Source organism: Cyrtonyx montezumae, unplaced genomic scaffold (assembly GCF_038088225.1).
Source record: "Cyrtonyx montezumae isolate F1298 unplaced genomic scaffold, pur_monq_1.0 scaffold_25, whole genome shotgun sequence".
NCBI lineage: Eukaryota > Metazoa > Chordata > Aves > Galliformes > Odontophoridae > Cyrtonyx > Cyrtonyx montezumae.
Genome location: NW_027071992.1, coordinates 14,165,936 through 14,180,479, shown reverse-complemented (window position 1 = coordinate 14,180,479; position 14,544 = coordinate 14,165,936). Strand labels below are relative to the sequence as shown.

Sequence of the window (14,544 nt, the reverse complement as noted above, 5' to 3'; positions counted from 1 at the left end):
CAAGTTAGGTAAAAAAATGAACACAAAGTGCAAAAAGCCCCAAACTTCCTAAGTTAGTCATTAATGACACGAATAGGAAAAATGGGTCACTACTTCAAGAAATAACTGCATATTCATTCTGATAATTTGAATCCGTCAGATCAACTTTTCCAAAACCATGGTCTACATAAAACAGCTGAAAGGCATAACTTCAGGTAACACATAATAGAATGGCTGCAAATCAGACATCTAAATACAGAAATAGCCAAAGAGCAGTTAGAGAAGTTTTCAAAACTGTTTAAACTATCAGAAGCATTGCAAAAATGCTACTTGTGTCTCTGACCTGTACAATACTGAAATAATGTAATACTGTTTTGCTTTGCCAGCTGCTACATAGCTTTTTGGTTAGGTTTTTTTTTTTGAAATTAATTACTGTGTAAAACTATTCACTTAACAAATCCACTAATTCCATTTTAGTCTCTAAACAATTATTTCAAATTCCACTTCCATATATTTACTGTAGGCCACTATAATAAAATAATTTAATTCTTCACAACCAGGAAAACTGGAAATTTAGTTTTATCAGTTAATAAGCTTTGAAGTGCTGATAGCTCACAGCAAGGAAAGGAGACATAATAGGAATATACTGGGTAATTCTATGCTAGTTCTGCTCAACTCCTGTCCTGCATAGCCCAGCATGTTTCTCCTCAACCAGGTCCTTACATGGACTTCTGTAAAGCCCTCAGCCAGCTTTTCAAGTAACCTTAGAGAGACTGTCAACACAGAAAGCACCTGAATTCCAGAAAGAACCAACCAGAAGTCTTTTCACCAGCACATCTAACTATATTCATAAGGAGCTGGGGGAAAATGTGAACAATAGGAAACAATGATGGAAGAAGAGAATGGAAAAGCTTCATCGTAGCAAGACTTGAAGACAGGCTGGAATGTGTAAAATAGCTTGAATCCTCACAGTAACATTAGGCTGACCTAATTACAGGTATGTTTTATTACACACACTAATCCATTTTCACCTTCAGGTAATCAAAAAATACATTATTTCCTTTCCAAGTTAGGTTTCCGTAGTTTAATGCACTGTAGATGAGCTTAACACCATAGAAGCTGCAGCTGACAGTGAAATAAGGAAAGGAGATGTGGTCAAATTCTGCATATCGTTTAGTGATCCAGGAATTCTCTCTTACTTTCCAAAAACGTTTGAAGCTCAAATATTAATCTCTATGCATAACAGTTAGAAGTAAAAATAGATATTAAAAAAATCTATAAGAAAATCTTAAGATTCCCTAACACTACAGTAATGCATGAAGCCAGATAGGTCAAAACACAAAACCAAGTTCACCTTCTGTGGCAGTATTTTCTGCCAAGACCCAAACCAGTTTCCTTTGTCAGGGAACTGCATGGTCTCAGCCCAACCTGTTCATGCTTCGCTGAAAACAAAACATTCAGAGTTAGAGTCTTGCTTAAAGAATTCTTCAGTAATCATATCCTTCATTTCCACTCATTGTTTATCCTTCTCTTCCCTCTGTTATAGACGTAAAAGACAAGCAAATAACAAAAACCTGTTCTGGAGCACACACTCAGTTGTTTTATCATGTTTAGATACTAAGACTAGAAGTTTCCCTAAAACCCAAAATCCTATGTCCCTCAAATGCAAAAATGGATTCTTAGTTTCAACAGCAGTTTCATCCAGCAGATTTCAATTTTAACTTCTTCCCTAATTAACTTGTTTTTAAAGAAAGGCACAACCCAGCTTCACCTAATAGGAATGCATTCAGAGAGGATTATTTTGAGTACTGAACAAAACTGGGAGACTCGTTTTTCAAGTAGCACTTAAAATGGATACAAAATAGTTTCAGATTCAGCAAAAGAAACAGTTATATCTACATAATTGGAAAAAATGAAATTGCTAGAGACATTCATCCCTCACCAGTCACACCTCAGAAACAGTAACAAAGAAAAAAAGAATTTGTTAACATTCAAAATATTCAAGACAAACATATTTGGAAGAATATTCTGTATTTTCTGATGTGTCAAAGTCTCCATATCTGGATATTTAATTTGCAATTATAAAAAATTATTCCTCTTTATTGTCTCTGCACCAACCTACACCCAAAACTGACTTCACTGCAGTAGTTTCCATCAAGCCACTGCCCTCTCAGCACTGCGGAGGTTTAAGACATAAAAGCAAACTTGAGTGTAGAAACGTATACTATTCAAATACTACAATTCGAGGATCTCAGTGCCAGACTGTAGTCTCTTTTCCAATTTCAATGACATTTAAATCATTAGCCATTTTACTGGAATATAAATTATAGTCTAGTTATAAACACAAGGTGAGGTTGTGAAGAAAGACTCTCAAGTGTTCTGACAGCCAAACACTAGAAGTACTCTAGGAAAGCATGCAGGCGTATTCTGGAAAGTGCAATTTTGTTGACAAGAAACTTGTCAGGCTTGAGACTGCATTTAAGAATAACAAACTGCAATTGCTGTCGACTACTGAAGCCAAATGCTACCACTCAGCTTTTTAAGCACACACACAGACATACTTACACAGATACCTCTTCACAAAGGGAAGATCTAAAAGACACTACTTTGCTGAAGAGGAAGCGAATTACACACGCTGAACCTTTAACAAAGCAATGCCTGCAAGCCTGATTGATCCTTCAGGAAAGAAAAAGACACAGAATCCTCACTTTTGACTTGATTAGGTGCACGTACACACAGACAGCTACTTCAATTAATGTGTGCAGTTCGCACAAAGCTGTCTTCCATCAGAGTCCAACTTCTATTATCTATACTTTGTGCAAAATTTGCAGTAAGTATGTTCCACAACCAGCAAATTAATTTCTACATTATCAGCTATTGACACTGAGCATAAGATCTGGCCAAAATTTGAAAGAAATGTTTAACAGAACTGGCGCTCAGATCCTCCACATCAGATATTTCACTCAAGAGAAATCTTCCCACAACAGTAAGCAAACACGGGAGGAACAGAAACAAAGAGATCACATCCTGCCTAGATGCAAGCTCATGGCACAGCACTCGCACACGCTGAGGGCCCCAGGTGCTGGGCTGACTGACATCGGCTGGCAGCTGAGCCCCACAACTGATTGCTCTCTCCCATTCAGCAGGGTAGAAGAAGAAAGCAAAACAAAACAAACACACACACACACAAAAAGAACCCACACTGCAAATACTTGTGGGCTGAAATATGAAAGTAGTTCAATAAGAAAAGTAAAGAAGGAAAAAAAAGATGAAAAGGCAATGGCTTAGCACCTCCCACATACAGGGCTGATGACCAACGACCCCAATCCCCTCCTTTTTTGTTTTTGCTGAGCATGAGGCCATATGGCTCACAACACCCATAGGGCCGGCAATCCTAGCAGAGTACCCCACAGCTGCGGGTGAGGCCTCCCCGCTGCACCCAAGGGGCAAACAGGGAAGGCCTTGATGCTGCCGGGCAGCCTTCAGCAACAGCTCTAACAGGATCCTTTATCAGTGCTGTTTAGGTCACGAATGCAGAACAGCATACCAAACCAGTTGCTGCTGAGAAAATTAACTCCACCACAACCAGAAAATGGCATGCTCCTCTCACAGAAAAACTCAAATCCACTAAGTCCTTGTAATGCAGAGAAAGCAGACCTAATGCTGGTTAAGTAATAGGTGGAGGTTTAACTGACTGGTTTGACTTGGCAAAACTACAACTAGAACTCTCTCCTCTTGACTCACCAATATACTACTATCAGCCTCTAAACCAAACAGCTATCCTCCTCGCCTACCTTTTTTCCCCCCATCACTGTCACACCTGAAGTACAAAACAAAGCACTTAGTTAATTCAAACAGAGGAGCAGCAGAGTATTTCATTTAGAAGGAGGTGAACCACCTTTATTTATCAGTCATTAATGAAATTTCCAGAGTAAGATCTTAGCTGTTTAAAGAAAAGGAGTACAGAATGAGAGTGATTTAGGTCCCCCAGATCCTTTTAGCTTGCTGTTTTCAGAACAGCCTTTGTTTCACTTACCCAGGTGCAAAAAATTTGCAAAAAGCTATGGAAATCTCATAAGAATGCCACGTCACATTCTCACTATGAGATAAGAAAAAAATCCACCTACTGCACCGCTCTTTCATTAAAAGGAGCAAGTACATCCATTTAATGTTTAAGATGTATCAACTGTAAAGTCTCATACACAGTCTGCAGATGCTGCTAAAGCATAAACCATATTTAAATAGCCTACACAGGCAAAGCAGTTGTAGCTGGTGCTTCAGAGAGTGCCCTGGCACTCCTGGCATACACCTCAATCCAACCAGAGCATTGTACTTGCCTCCTCCACTAAGGAATGTAAAAAATTTGCTGAAACTTAATATATAAGGAATGATTCTTTCCTAGCTGTGACTGTTGGATATGGAAGAATAAAACACCTACTGAATTATAAACCGGAAGGGTCGTTTGCTAAAAATCCACAGCACAACACTCATCTCCATACAAAACACTGCAAGCCTGTCAGCTGAGGACTGGCTACATCTACACCATGCTATCCAGAAAGACCATAAAAGGAGATTATTAGAAAATGTATAACTGTAAGCAGCTTACACGAGAAAATTAGCAACAGAAAGATATGCAAAAAACCCAACAGAATAACTTCCCGGTGTGATGAACAACACCCAGCAACACCCACAAATAGCAAAGGTCCTGCAGTTTAATGCCTTTCCAATTACAGAGATCTAGCTTGCGAGGCACAACATTTGTCAACTTAATGGTTCACCACAAACAAAATGAAACAAAAGGGCTGAAATACTGTAGTTCAACGTAAGTTATGAGGTGGAGCTGACCTATGGTTCTGCACTGAGACTAACAGTCTTTGTCATAGCACAACACACCGTAGTTTACAGGCAGTATAATTTAGAGGAAGAGAACAGTTTTGTACTATTTCATGTATACTTTTTATGTCGGAAATACACATGTTAAATCTTTCTGCAGTAATACTTTATTATTACTTCCTTCTGAAACTAAAGAAAACGAATTGCCAAAATTGGCATTTTACAAGCAGGTTAGCTATGGAAAACTACTTAGCAGTGGTACATAGTTAAGACAATTGATACTTTTATTTCCCGTACCAAAGTTCAGTCGAAATGTGTCCACAGAAAGGAAACTGACCATTACTAGGGACTAGCTTCCCCTTCCCAAGTGAACACAACACAAGTGAACACGTGCTGTAGTCACTTGCTCTGAGAAGACAATTCATAGCTAGCACACTGTCTGCAACCCTCAGGCTGACAATTCAGCCTTGCAAAGGAGGCACATCACATTACATGCAGCTTAACTGAGATCAGTGCCTCAGCTGCTTCACTGTCACAAAAAAAAAAAAAAAGTTGGATATTACTTATTTTAAAATACAAAATGCTGATTTCAGCTCCACAATTACTTACTCCACAATTAACCAGCAGTACTTTCTCAGGAATACACGACGAAAAATTTTGAAAGAAAAACAGCTTGCTGCAGGAGAAGAGGAAGAGTTACAGCTTTGCTTTTTAAAAGCACTATAAAATTGCAATGTATCACTAGAAAGGCTCTGAAAAAGTTTTGGTCTGGTCTTCCTACAGTAGACAGCTTGAGATGAAAGGAAGAATTACACTACACTTGAAGTTACTCATGAATAAATAATACAGATCACAAATTAGCCATGCTAGAGGAGCAGGGATAACACTGGCTGCATCCGAACTACAAAAACCAAACACCTTATCAACACAAAGTCAACTTATAGATATAATGCTGCTTCCAGATCAGCACATCCTCCAAAGAATCCAGGCAAGATCTACTGACGAAAGGGGCACTTCACTGCACTTCAGAATTTGTCTACTCCCTGTCCTGCACCTCTCATCTTCTGCCAGCTCAGACCTTGTGCAGGGAGGTGAAAAAGAAGGACAAAAAAGTAAGTAACTATGAAAGAAAGAACTTCATCACAGACATTACACACTCTGTTGTTATATTACAGATATGGTCTTCTTTTAAGCAGAAATAAAAAAAGTATCAAGAAAACTTTTCAAAACTTGATAATTTGCTACACAGGCAAAGAAAAAATTATGACCCCTCACAACCCTCCGCATCACAAGGCCAAAGTTCAAGACTGGATAAAACACCACAGGATTTCAAAAGGTTTTTCATAAAAAGTGAAAAAAATTCAAATCTCTTCATAATTAGCAACATTTTCACTAACTGCTCAGATTCTTTAAGGATAAACCATATTTTAGCACCAACCTGATCAGCATCAAACAACATATCTGAAGCTGGCAAACTAGCTCCCTAATATTTACTTCAATAGAACAAAAATATAATATAGGAGCCTTTGCATTATTTTGACAAAAAGCTATACTGTAACTCTACTGAAACACTAAAACTTCATCAATAAATGAAGTTTCTGAAAACCCAGCACGAGCAGAAATCCAAAATAATTTCTGCATCTAATTATGTGACTGAATATTGCTTCACTCTCACAAACATTTTAGTCCTCATCAAAGAAACAAACAAACAAAAAAAAACTAACAGAAACATTCCCTGCTGCAGCAGGCAACAGCAAACGACTTTTTTCATCGTGCTTTGCATAAGCTTTCTTTCAGCAAGCAACAAATTAGTTACTGATCAAATAAGAGCTTTATTAACCATAATTATCTGAACTACAGACCTCTATAGCTGCATCGATTCATTCAGCTGCAGCATAGGGTCGATAGGAACAGCTGTAAACATTGCTGTATTTCAACAGATTCCTCACTGCTACCAAGAGGGAACTCCAAAAAGGAAAAACAATAAATAAATAAACCAAACAATTAAATATAGAAAAAAAAAACCTTAAAATGGAGTGATGGTTACAGAGCACTGTAACAACCTACCTCTCACCGCGGCCTTGACCTATCCGACCACAATACTATTTTTAACTTAATACAGCCAAGTATTTTATTTCGGTATTTTTTATTCCTATAGCAAGAGGCTAATTCTCTGCTCTAAGATGGACGAACACAGCCTCATTTCCAGAGGGCTCCTGAGCACTTCTTCAAGGATGCTCCCTCTGGAATTGCAGTAACGCATCCTGCTCCAGTGAATTACCTGTTCCTCCGAGGACGCTGCATTTGTCACCTTATACCAAGCACGTGCACATATCAGCACATACCCCTTGCAACCTGTCTTGACCTTGGAATATAGAAAGAGTTATGCACACACAGAAGACACAAACAGAAAAGGAACCGTGAGTGGGAAAAAAAAACCAACAAGCCCAGGTACATAAATTACATTGAAATAAGATCAAACTTAAAAGAAAAAAAAAATAGGCAATACCCATGGAGCATGTGCTAAGGCTGCTAATTGTGTTCATGCTGTAAGAATGGGAATGAGGCATTCTTCCTTTGTGTTAGGGCAGCAGGATGTGCACATCACTGAACCAACACTGCAGTGACAGCTAGGCAACAACTCAAGTTTCACAACGGCTGCTGAAGGCCTTGCACTGTCACAAAAGCAGGATTCTCACAAATACCTAGCGATCTCATAGAAACATTGAGCTCAGCTATCCATCACTGCCTGAATCTTCCTGTAAAACTCTCTGAAGTGCAAAGCCTCTTCCATCTACACAAAGAAATTATCAAAGAAATTATAAACAGTGTCTACTGGCATGTGAGGCATTTCTGATAAAATTTACAAGACGTTATGCCATGTTCACCACTATTTAATGTTTAAAAAAATTAACCCCAAAGCCATCAAAGTTATCAATGCAGTTACAAGTGACTTTTCTGAAATAACTGGGAGGTTTTTTTTTTTTTCAGGAAATGCACTCTTACTCAAGTACAGCCTCGTACCTTTCATTCCACTGCAATAGAATGAAGTAATTTAGCATTCAATTAAACAAGGACATTGTCAGCTGTAGATTTACTGGCTTTCAGTTGAGATTAAAGCTCACATACCTGCTTTTGCCCGTCCCTTATACTTCGTGCAGTTTCAGTCGTCCTTTATAGACCTTTTACTACTTTTCTCTACTTGCTGTTATAAGTCTCAAAAAAAAAAAAGTCACTGGGGATCAATTCCCTTGGAAGTAAAAACTTCAAAAAAGCACTCCCAATTGCATAAAGTAAATTTATTTTGCTCACCAGGACAATAGAAAACAAAACCCCAAATCCTCAAAACTTAATATGTAGCTTTGTTTTAAACTGGAAAAAATAAAATAAAAATAATAAAAAGCCCTAATGACAAAGAGCTTTACTCTGTATAAAAGACAGGGGTACAAGGAGACATAGAAGCAAAACACAGGCTCTAGTGACTCAGGCATAACAAGCTTCAAACTGTGTTTTAGTTGATGCACACAAGCCCCCCACCGTATGGATGACGTTACCATTCTCACCATTCTTCTTGTCTGACATTTCAACTGCAAAATCTCAAGGGAGTCATGCATACCCATGCCACTGTAGTCAGTTCCCTTTTTCATAAAAATAAATACTACATTATCTGTAGCACACAATACTGCTGCGTGTGGTAAAAGTTAGATGATTTAGCAGTGCAAAGCTGCATTTTTTTAAGCTCGGCATGAATTACTAACTTCTGATATACTAGGAATACTTGTGTTGTATGTTCTTTCTAAGCAGACAGAACACTCCTAGTTTGAAATCTTTACAGCCCATCATCCGCAGATTCAGCAGATTTACCACAGATCTGAGGAAGAACGGGGCTGGAAATTCACCTAGTCTACCCAATATTCCTCAGAGCAAGACCTCCTACCCTGGCTTGTCTTAGCAAGCCTAACTTTTCCCTGCAACTGTTCAGGTGGGTTAGAAGAGCAGCACACATAGGCACATCTTCAGGGTCAGCAGGCAGAAGCGCACATCACTGTATCTGCTGACTTTACTGGAATGTTGTGGCAAGGTCCATCTGGGAAAAATGGGATTAGAAGAAAATGGCCTGAAGCACATGGTCTAAGAGAGAAATAAAGCATGTTACTGCAACAGATATATATATACAGGCAAAATCCCAACAAAAAAATTACCACTAAGCAGAATCTACACATCATCAACTGGTAAAGTTACCCTAGATGCAATGCACTGTCAAGAACACAGAGCTTGGCATTTTCCTCCTGTTACTCTCTGCTTGTGAACGGCTTCAAAATACTTCCGCCCAAATCAGTGACCTGTCTTCTTTAGTTTACTTGCAACAGCAACGAAGAAGTAAGCAGGACACTGAATTAAGTTCCCACGACAGCTAATATCTGAAATAAAGGCATATTATGCTTCACCACAGACCACATGAAACTGTTTTCCCTGACAGGACTTTATGCAGTGTGCACATCTTTTGCCCTGATTATCCATTCAAAAGGATAAATCAGTACAAAGCTGCACCCACAGAAATACACTTCGTTGTTAAGAGCATCACGGCAAACAAGTACGTTATAAAGTCAGTGAAAACATGGAATTACATAATAACGCTACTTCCTCCTTTCGACCTACTCAGGACCCAAGGCCCATCTTTATCCCATTTATTTCCGTGAACCGTAAGAAGTTGTTTCATCTGAGAAGCGTTTTTAAAAGGGGCTGCTGTCCGTCCGAAGCCCCACGGGCACAAGGCGGCACAGAGACGAGCCTCCCCGTTACAGCTCCAGCAAGCTGCGGGAGCACAGCCACGAGCCTGCCCAGGCCTCCGGCCAGCTGCGCTCCCACCTCCAGGCACCGCTGCGTTCCTACAGACATCCAGGCCCAACGAGGCCCCAGAACCCCACCGTGACAGTCTGTCTGCAGACCCAGCAGGGTTCCCACATAACCCCTCTCCCCCGCACCACCTCCACCTCATCCCACCCAACACATGGCAGCCACCCCTCCCCCCTTCCCATGTCCCCCGCCCGCTCCTCACCTCGCGGTCCTTGAGGCCCAGGAGCAGCACCTCCTCCATGAGCGTGAGCCGCGTTTCCTTGGAGTCCCCCTTCTCGTCGTCTCCCGGCTCTTCTCGTCTCCCTTCGTCCTCCGGGCCGCCCTCGGCCCCCCGCTCCTTGTCGGCGGCGGCGCTGCGGGACGCCTCGGTGCGGCGCTGCACCAGGCCCGAGCTGCGCTGCGTGAGGGACGTCATGGCCGCGGGAGGGTACAGGCAGAGCGGGGAACAGCGGGCTGTGGGCTCGGCGACAAGCCGGGAGCGCGGAGAACAAGGCGCGCGAGCCGCTCCCGCTCGGCCCTACCCACACCACGGCTACGACCGGTCGGGGGCGGTCATGGGAAGCGGGGCCGCGCAGGCGGAGGCGGCTTCGGGAGCAATATGGCGGCGCGGGCTGATGTCAGCGGAGGATGTGGCAGCAGAGGGAGGGAGAAAGGGGGGGGTGGGGGTAAAAGAGCCGCGGGCGGGAGGAGCCCCGGGGGACGGGCGGGGACAGGGCGGGCTGAGCGCCACTTGGAAGGGGGCGGGAGTTCGCTGTGGGAGTGCGAGGGCGAGCTGTGGCGCCTCCGTTACGCTCGTTATGCTCCGAGGTGTGTGTTTAATGGCAGCGAATCAAAAGGAGATTGCAAAAAGAAATATTGCTCCGAAGACCCAAACGCAGCTTTATTTTGGGATACTGGTTACAAGCCGCCTTGCTCTGAGGAGAAATCTAACCGTGGTTGTCGAGGACGGCCCTCGATGGGACGTGTTTTGTCCCTGCCCCGTGCACCAACGCTTCCTGGTTCTCACATTTCCCGCTCGTAATTCCCTCGATAGGTTCTCCCTGCTCCTGCTTTCAACTCCTGGCTTCTTTCTGGTGGCCAAAATTTCCCACTGCCTTCAACCCGCGGCCTTAAAGAACAAAGCAGGGCCGCCCTCTCCTTCCTCTTCGACGCCGGGCACTTTTTGTGCCGTCACAATTATTTCCCTTTTACTGCAGCCGCATCCTAACGACGTCCTTGGCCTCTCCTCCACCCCCAAATTGCATTTGAAATGTTAATGGACAGAACGCTCATTAACAGCTCCCAGTTACTCACGTTATTTGTTTCATTATTATAACGGACAGAACACTCATTAACAGCTCCCAGTTATTCACATTATTTGTTTCATTGCTTTTTTCTTTTTCTTTTTTGAGTCCTGTTCTGGGCGTTTTCTTTGAGTTTTGTGACAATTGCTTTTTAAAAGCAAGAGCTAACAGTGCTGCTTGCTGCCCGCTCTTCTGTTCTGCGTTACAGAAGCAACAATCAGTACAACTTGTAGGCTGATAAGAATCTTGAAGCTCGTTGATCAATTCCATGTTTATTAGGATGAGCCATGCTATGAAATTCCTTATATTTGACAGTCTCTTTCCTGACTTTACGCGCTCAGATATCTGCATGAATTTAATGGCATAATTTCAAGCAAATATATTTTTTGTTATTAATTTCAGTTCTGATTCCTTATGGTTGAACTGAACTAATAAGCTCATTATTAATCAAAAACTCAAATAAATTTTGATCCAATTTTTTTTTTTTTTTTTTTTGGAGCAGTGCAATGCCAACAGACAAAACCAAACAAGTGCAAACGACACATTTCAGCATCAGATGATGTTGAAGTTCTGTATGTTACCAAGAGCTGTTGTTTCAGAGAGGGACCACACAGCTTGCTGGATCTTCACCTGGGGGATCCCGATGTGCCATGTGACAGCCTTCTCTGCAGTTGATTTATGAACACCAGAACATAATTTGGAAATATTTATGAGTCCTGTGTGGTTGTATCAGGAGTTCAGGAGGCTGTATCCCTAGCCCCTGTGTTTTGACACTGCCTGATGCAACGTGTGCTTCCCATCACATGGGTTGTCACTGGGCAGGTCCCTACTGACTCCAGCAGCAGCTGGCTGCAGAGCTGAAGGGCTAAATCTCTGAAATTTTAAGAAGAAATAATGCAAAAGCAGGGGCTGTCATCTATAAATAGTTTCTGTTTGGCTTGCAGTAAACTTGTAACACATCCCTGTTTTTTCTTAAGCCAGTATCTGGCAGAATTTCTGTTAACAGCTGCCGATGAGCCTAAGTTATCCTTCCTAGGTGTAGGAGACTTCAAAAGCACTTGGATTTTCTGAACTGCTGCCAGCCCCTTGGGACGCTGAAATAAAAGGGAAAATAGCAAAAGCATGAATCTTAAGACTTGCTTTGTGTTGCATTGGTTGCAGTTCCTGTGATTCACTTCGCAGTGGGAGCAGAGCTTATCTCTGATATCAGCAGAGAAGCCAATTAACAAACTGAATGCAAATGTCTTGGGATAGCAGGTAAAACAAAGTGTAACTTTATTTAACAAGCAGGAGGTAAACTGCTATTCATTACTGACAAATGTATTCTAGCTTAAACGTCCCAAGCTTGACGTATAACTGGTCAGTACTGGAAGTTGTAGAATTCTAAACCATGATATGCTCCAAAACTTAGGGCAGTGTAGGTGAATGTCAGTTCCACCACTGTAGCTTCATAGCAAGATAGTGCCGGGCTGATTTTGCTTTTGAAGGACAATAGGATAAATAGCATGTGCACATTTTGAGATTAACATCAACAACACAGAAGTTGTTTTCTAACAGAAACAGCAGGTGAAAGGCTGCCTGCTCTAGCATTGCTTCCCCATCAGTGTTGTTGCCACTCGAGCTTGTTCACATTCCTATCTGTGTCTTCCATTCCCTTACAGTGAAAGATTGCTGCTCCCAGCTGCTGCTGGGATCCCTGAAAGGATCTGGTTTGACCAAAAAGAAAAAAAGTTGGTTTTAACCTGTATCATTTCAGGAAACTATTGATGAGGCAGCCTCACAGATAGGCACTGTATCACAGTTGAAGGAGCTCTGTGCTCTCTTACTATGTGGAAACCAGTGTCTAGGGCAAATGGACACAGGGATTTCCTAAGGCCAAACCATCCTTGAAACCATACTGATTACAAATATGTGCTTAAGTAAATTCTGCAGTAGATATTAATAATATAATGCAGTTTGAAGGAACAAAATGTCTTGAGGTTTGTTCTGTTCAACATTGTTGGTGATCTGCAGTAACAGGTTTTTGACCTACAGTAGGAACATAAGGTTCAGAATGACAGGATAAGAGGTCAATGATTTTGACTTGCCCTTGGCAGAAGTGAGCAGACCAATGTGGTATTTTATGTGGGAAGAAACTGGAGTCAATGGCCAAATGACTGTAAAAGCCATGTTTAGAACACAGTGGCTGCACACTTTTCTCTTGTGCTTTCTCTCTTGCAGTTTCATCTGAGCCTGTTTTACTCATACTGTTGTCCTGGTACCAAATAAAACCATCACTGGCCATTGCAGACCAACTGGCATTTTCCTGCAGGTTTTGTCAATGAACTTCCCAACACTAGTAGCAAATTTTGCTAAGTAGAACTCTCCAACTGTTAGAGTTCTTTTTGCCCATACAACAAACCCATTCTTTGACAGCATTTGGCGCTCAGTACTCAGGTATCATTTAAACTACCGCATCACAAAGCTGAAATTTGGCAGTGTATCTTTTCCAATAAGCCTCTCTTTAATTCTCTTCTCTGGCAGATTTAAGAATGATGTTGTCTCAAAAATATGAAGAACTATTCTATATTTTACACAGATTGGATCGGGTTATGATGAACTCACAAATTCATTCCCAGTTCCAGTGGCACAGTGCCAAGCATTAATACCTAGCTCATAAAAAATCCAATGTAGCCACTAAGTCAGTAAAACTATTTCTCTTAGCTTCACAGGCTTGGAATTAAAAATTTAGTACTGCCTTTAACATTGTTAAAAACAAAAGCAATAGTCTTTTTTTTTTTTTTTTTTTTTTTGTAGGTTGACTGACAGACGTTTTAGGAAGACAAAAGGCAGATACAGAAAGATATTGATCACATTATCTCTTTTCAAAGAGATTTCCTTCTTTTCATGTATTTCCAGGACCTCTCATTTTCTCCTCACCTGTGGAGTTCAGATGATTGCTAGCTCCTGAAATCTTTGTATTTTAATAACATCTTCTCCCTGTGCATGAGTGATATTGTTCAGTAGCAAGAAGCTGTACTTGTTATTTTAATACTGCAATTATAGTACTGAAATAATAAAGTATCAGTTAAAGTGCAGTTTGTAAGGAAGATGCATTTTCATTTCTACACAGTGATTCAATCTGATCATTATCACTAGCAAAAATGCGTAGCTGTCTTACTTAGCAAGTTCAGTGAGAAAAATGGAGTGTAAGCTCTGTGGAACCAACACCGAAATGGTCATTGGGATTCTGGCAAAATTTAAAACACTTAATCCAGTGGTTTTTATATAAAATAAGTTTTGAAAAACCTTCATTTCCCTTCCCATGCAACAAATCAGAACTATCTGTTCTCTGTTACATATATAAATACTCACCAGCCCATTGAAAAATACATAAAGCCAGATGGTGCAAAGAAAACATCTCTGTGGAGTTGTAATTTACAAGCCTCTGTGCAGAGGGGTCAAGGAGAGGAGGCTGTGCTCTGGGGTTACCTTGTTTCTGAAGACTCAGCCAAGTGCATCACAGGGTCTGCCCTATGCCAGGCTGGGGCTGCACACCTGCCTTGTGCAGGGTGGTTTCCTGCACAGCAGGAAAGCAGGCAGGCAATGATCA

General features: G+C 41.3%; 1 protein-coding gene across 1 annotated transcript in view; it reads right to left on the bottom strand.

Annotated features, from left to right (window-relative positions):
- The window catches only part of GOLPH3 (golgi phosphoprotein 3), a 34,168-nt gene extending 23,877 nt beyond the window's left edge, over positions 1-10,291 (bottom strand). Inside the window, exon 1 of the mRNA XM_065740011.1 lies at positions 9,872-10,291. Within this exon, the coding sequence (XP_065596083.1) occupies positions 9,872-10,084 (213 nt within the window). The 5' untranslated portion in view covers positions 10,085-10,291. The remainder of the gene's footprint in view (positions 1-9,871) is intronic.
- Between the last annotated feature and the right edge of the window lie 4,253 nt (positions 10,292-14,544).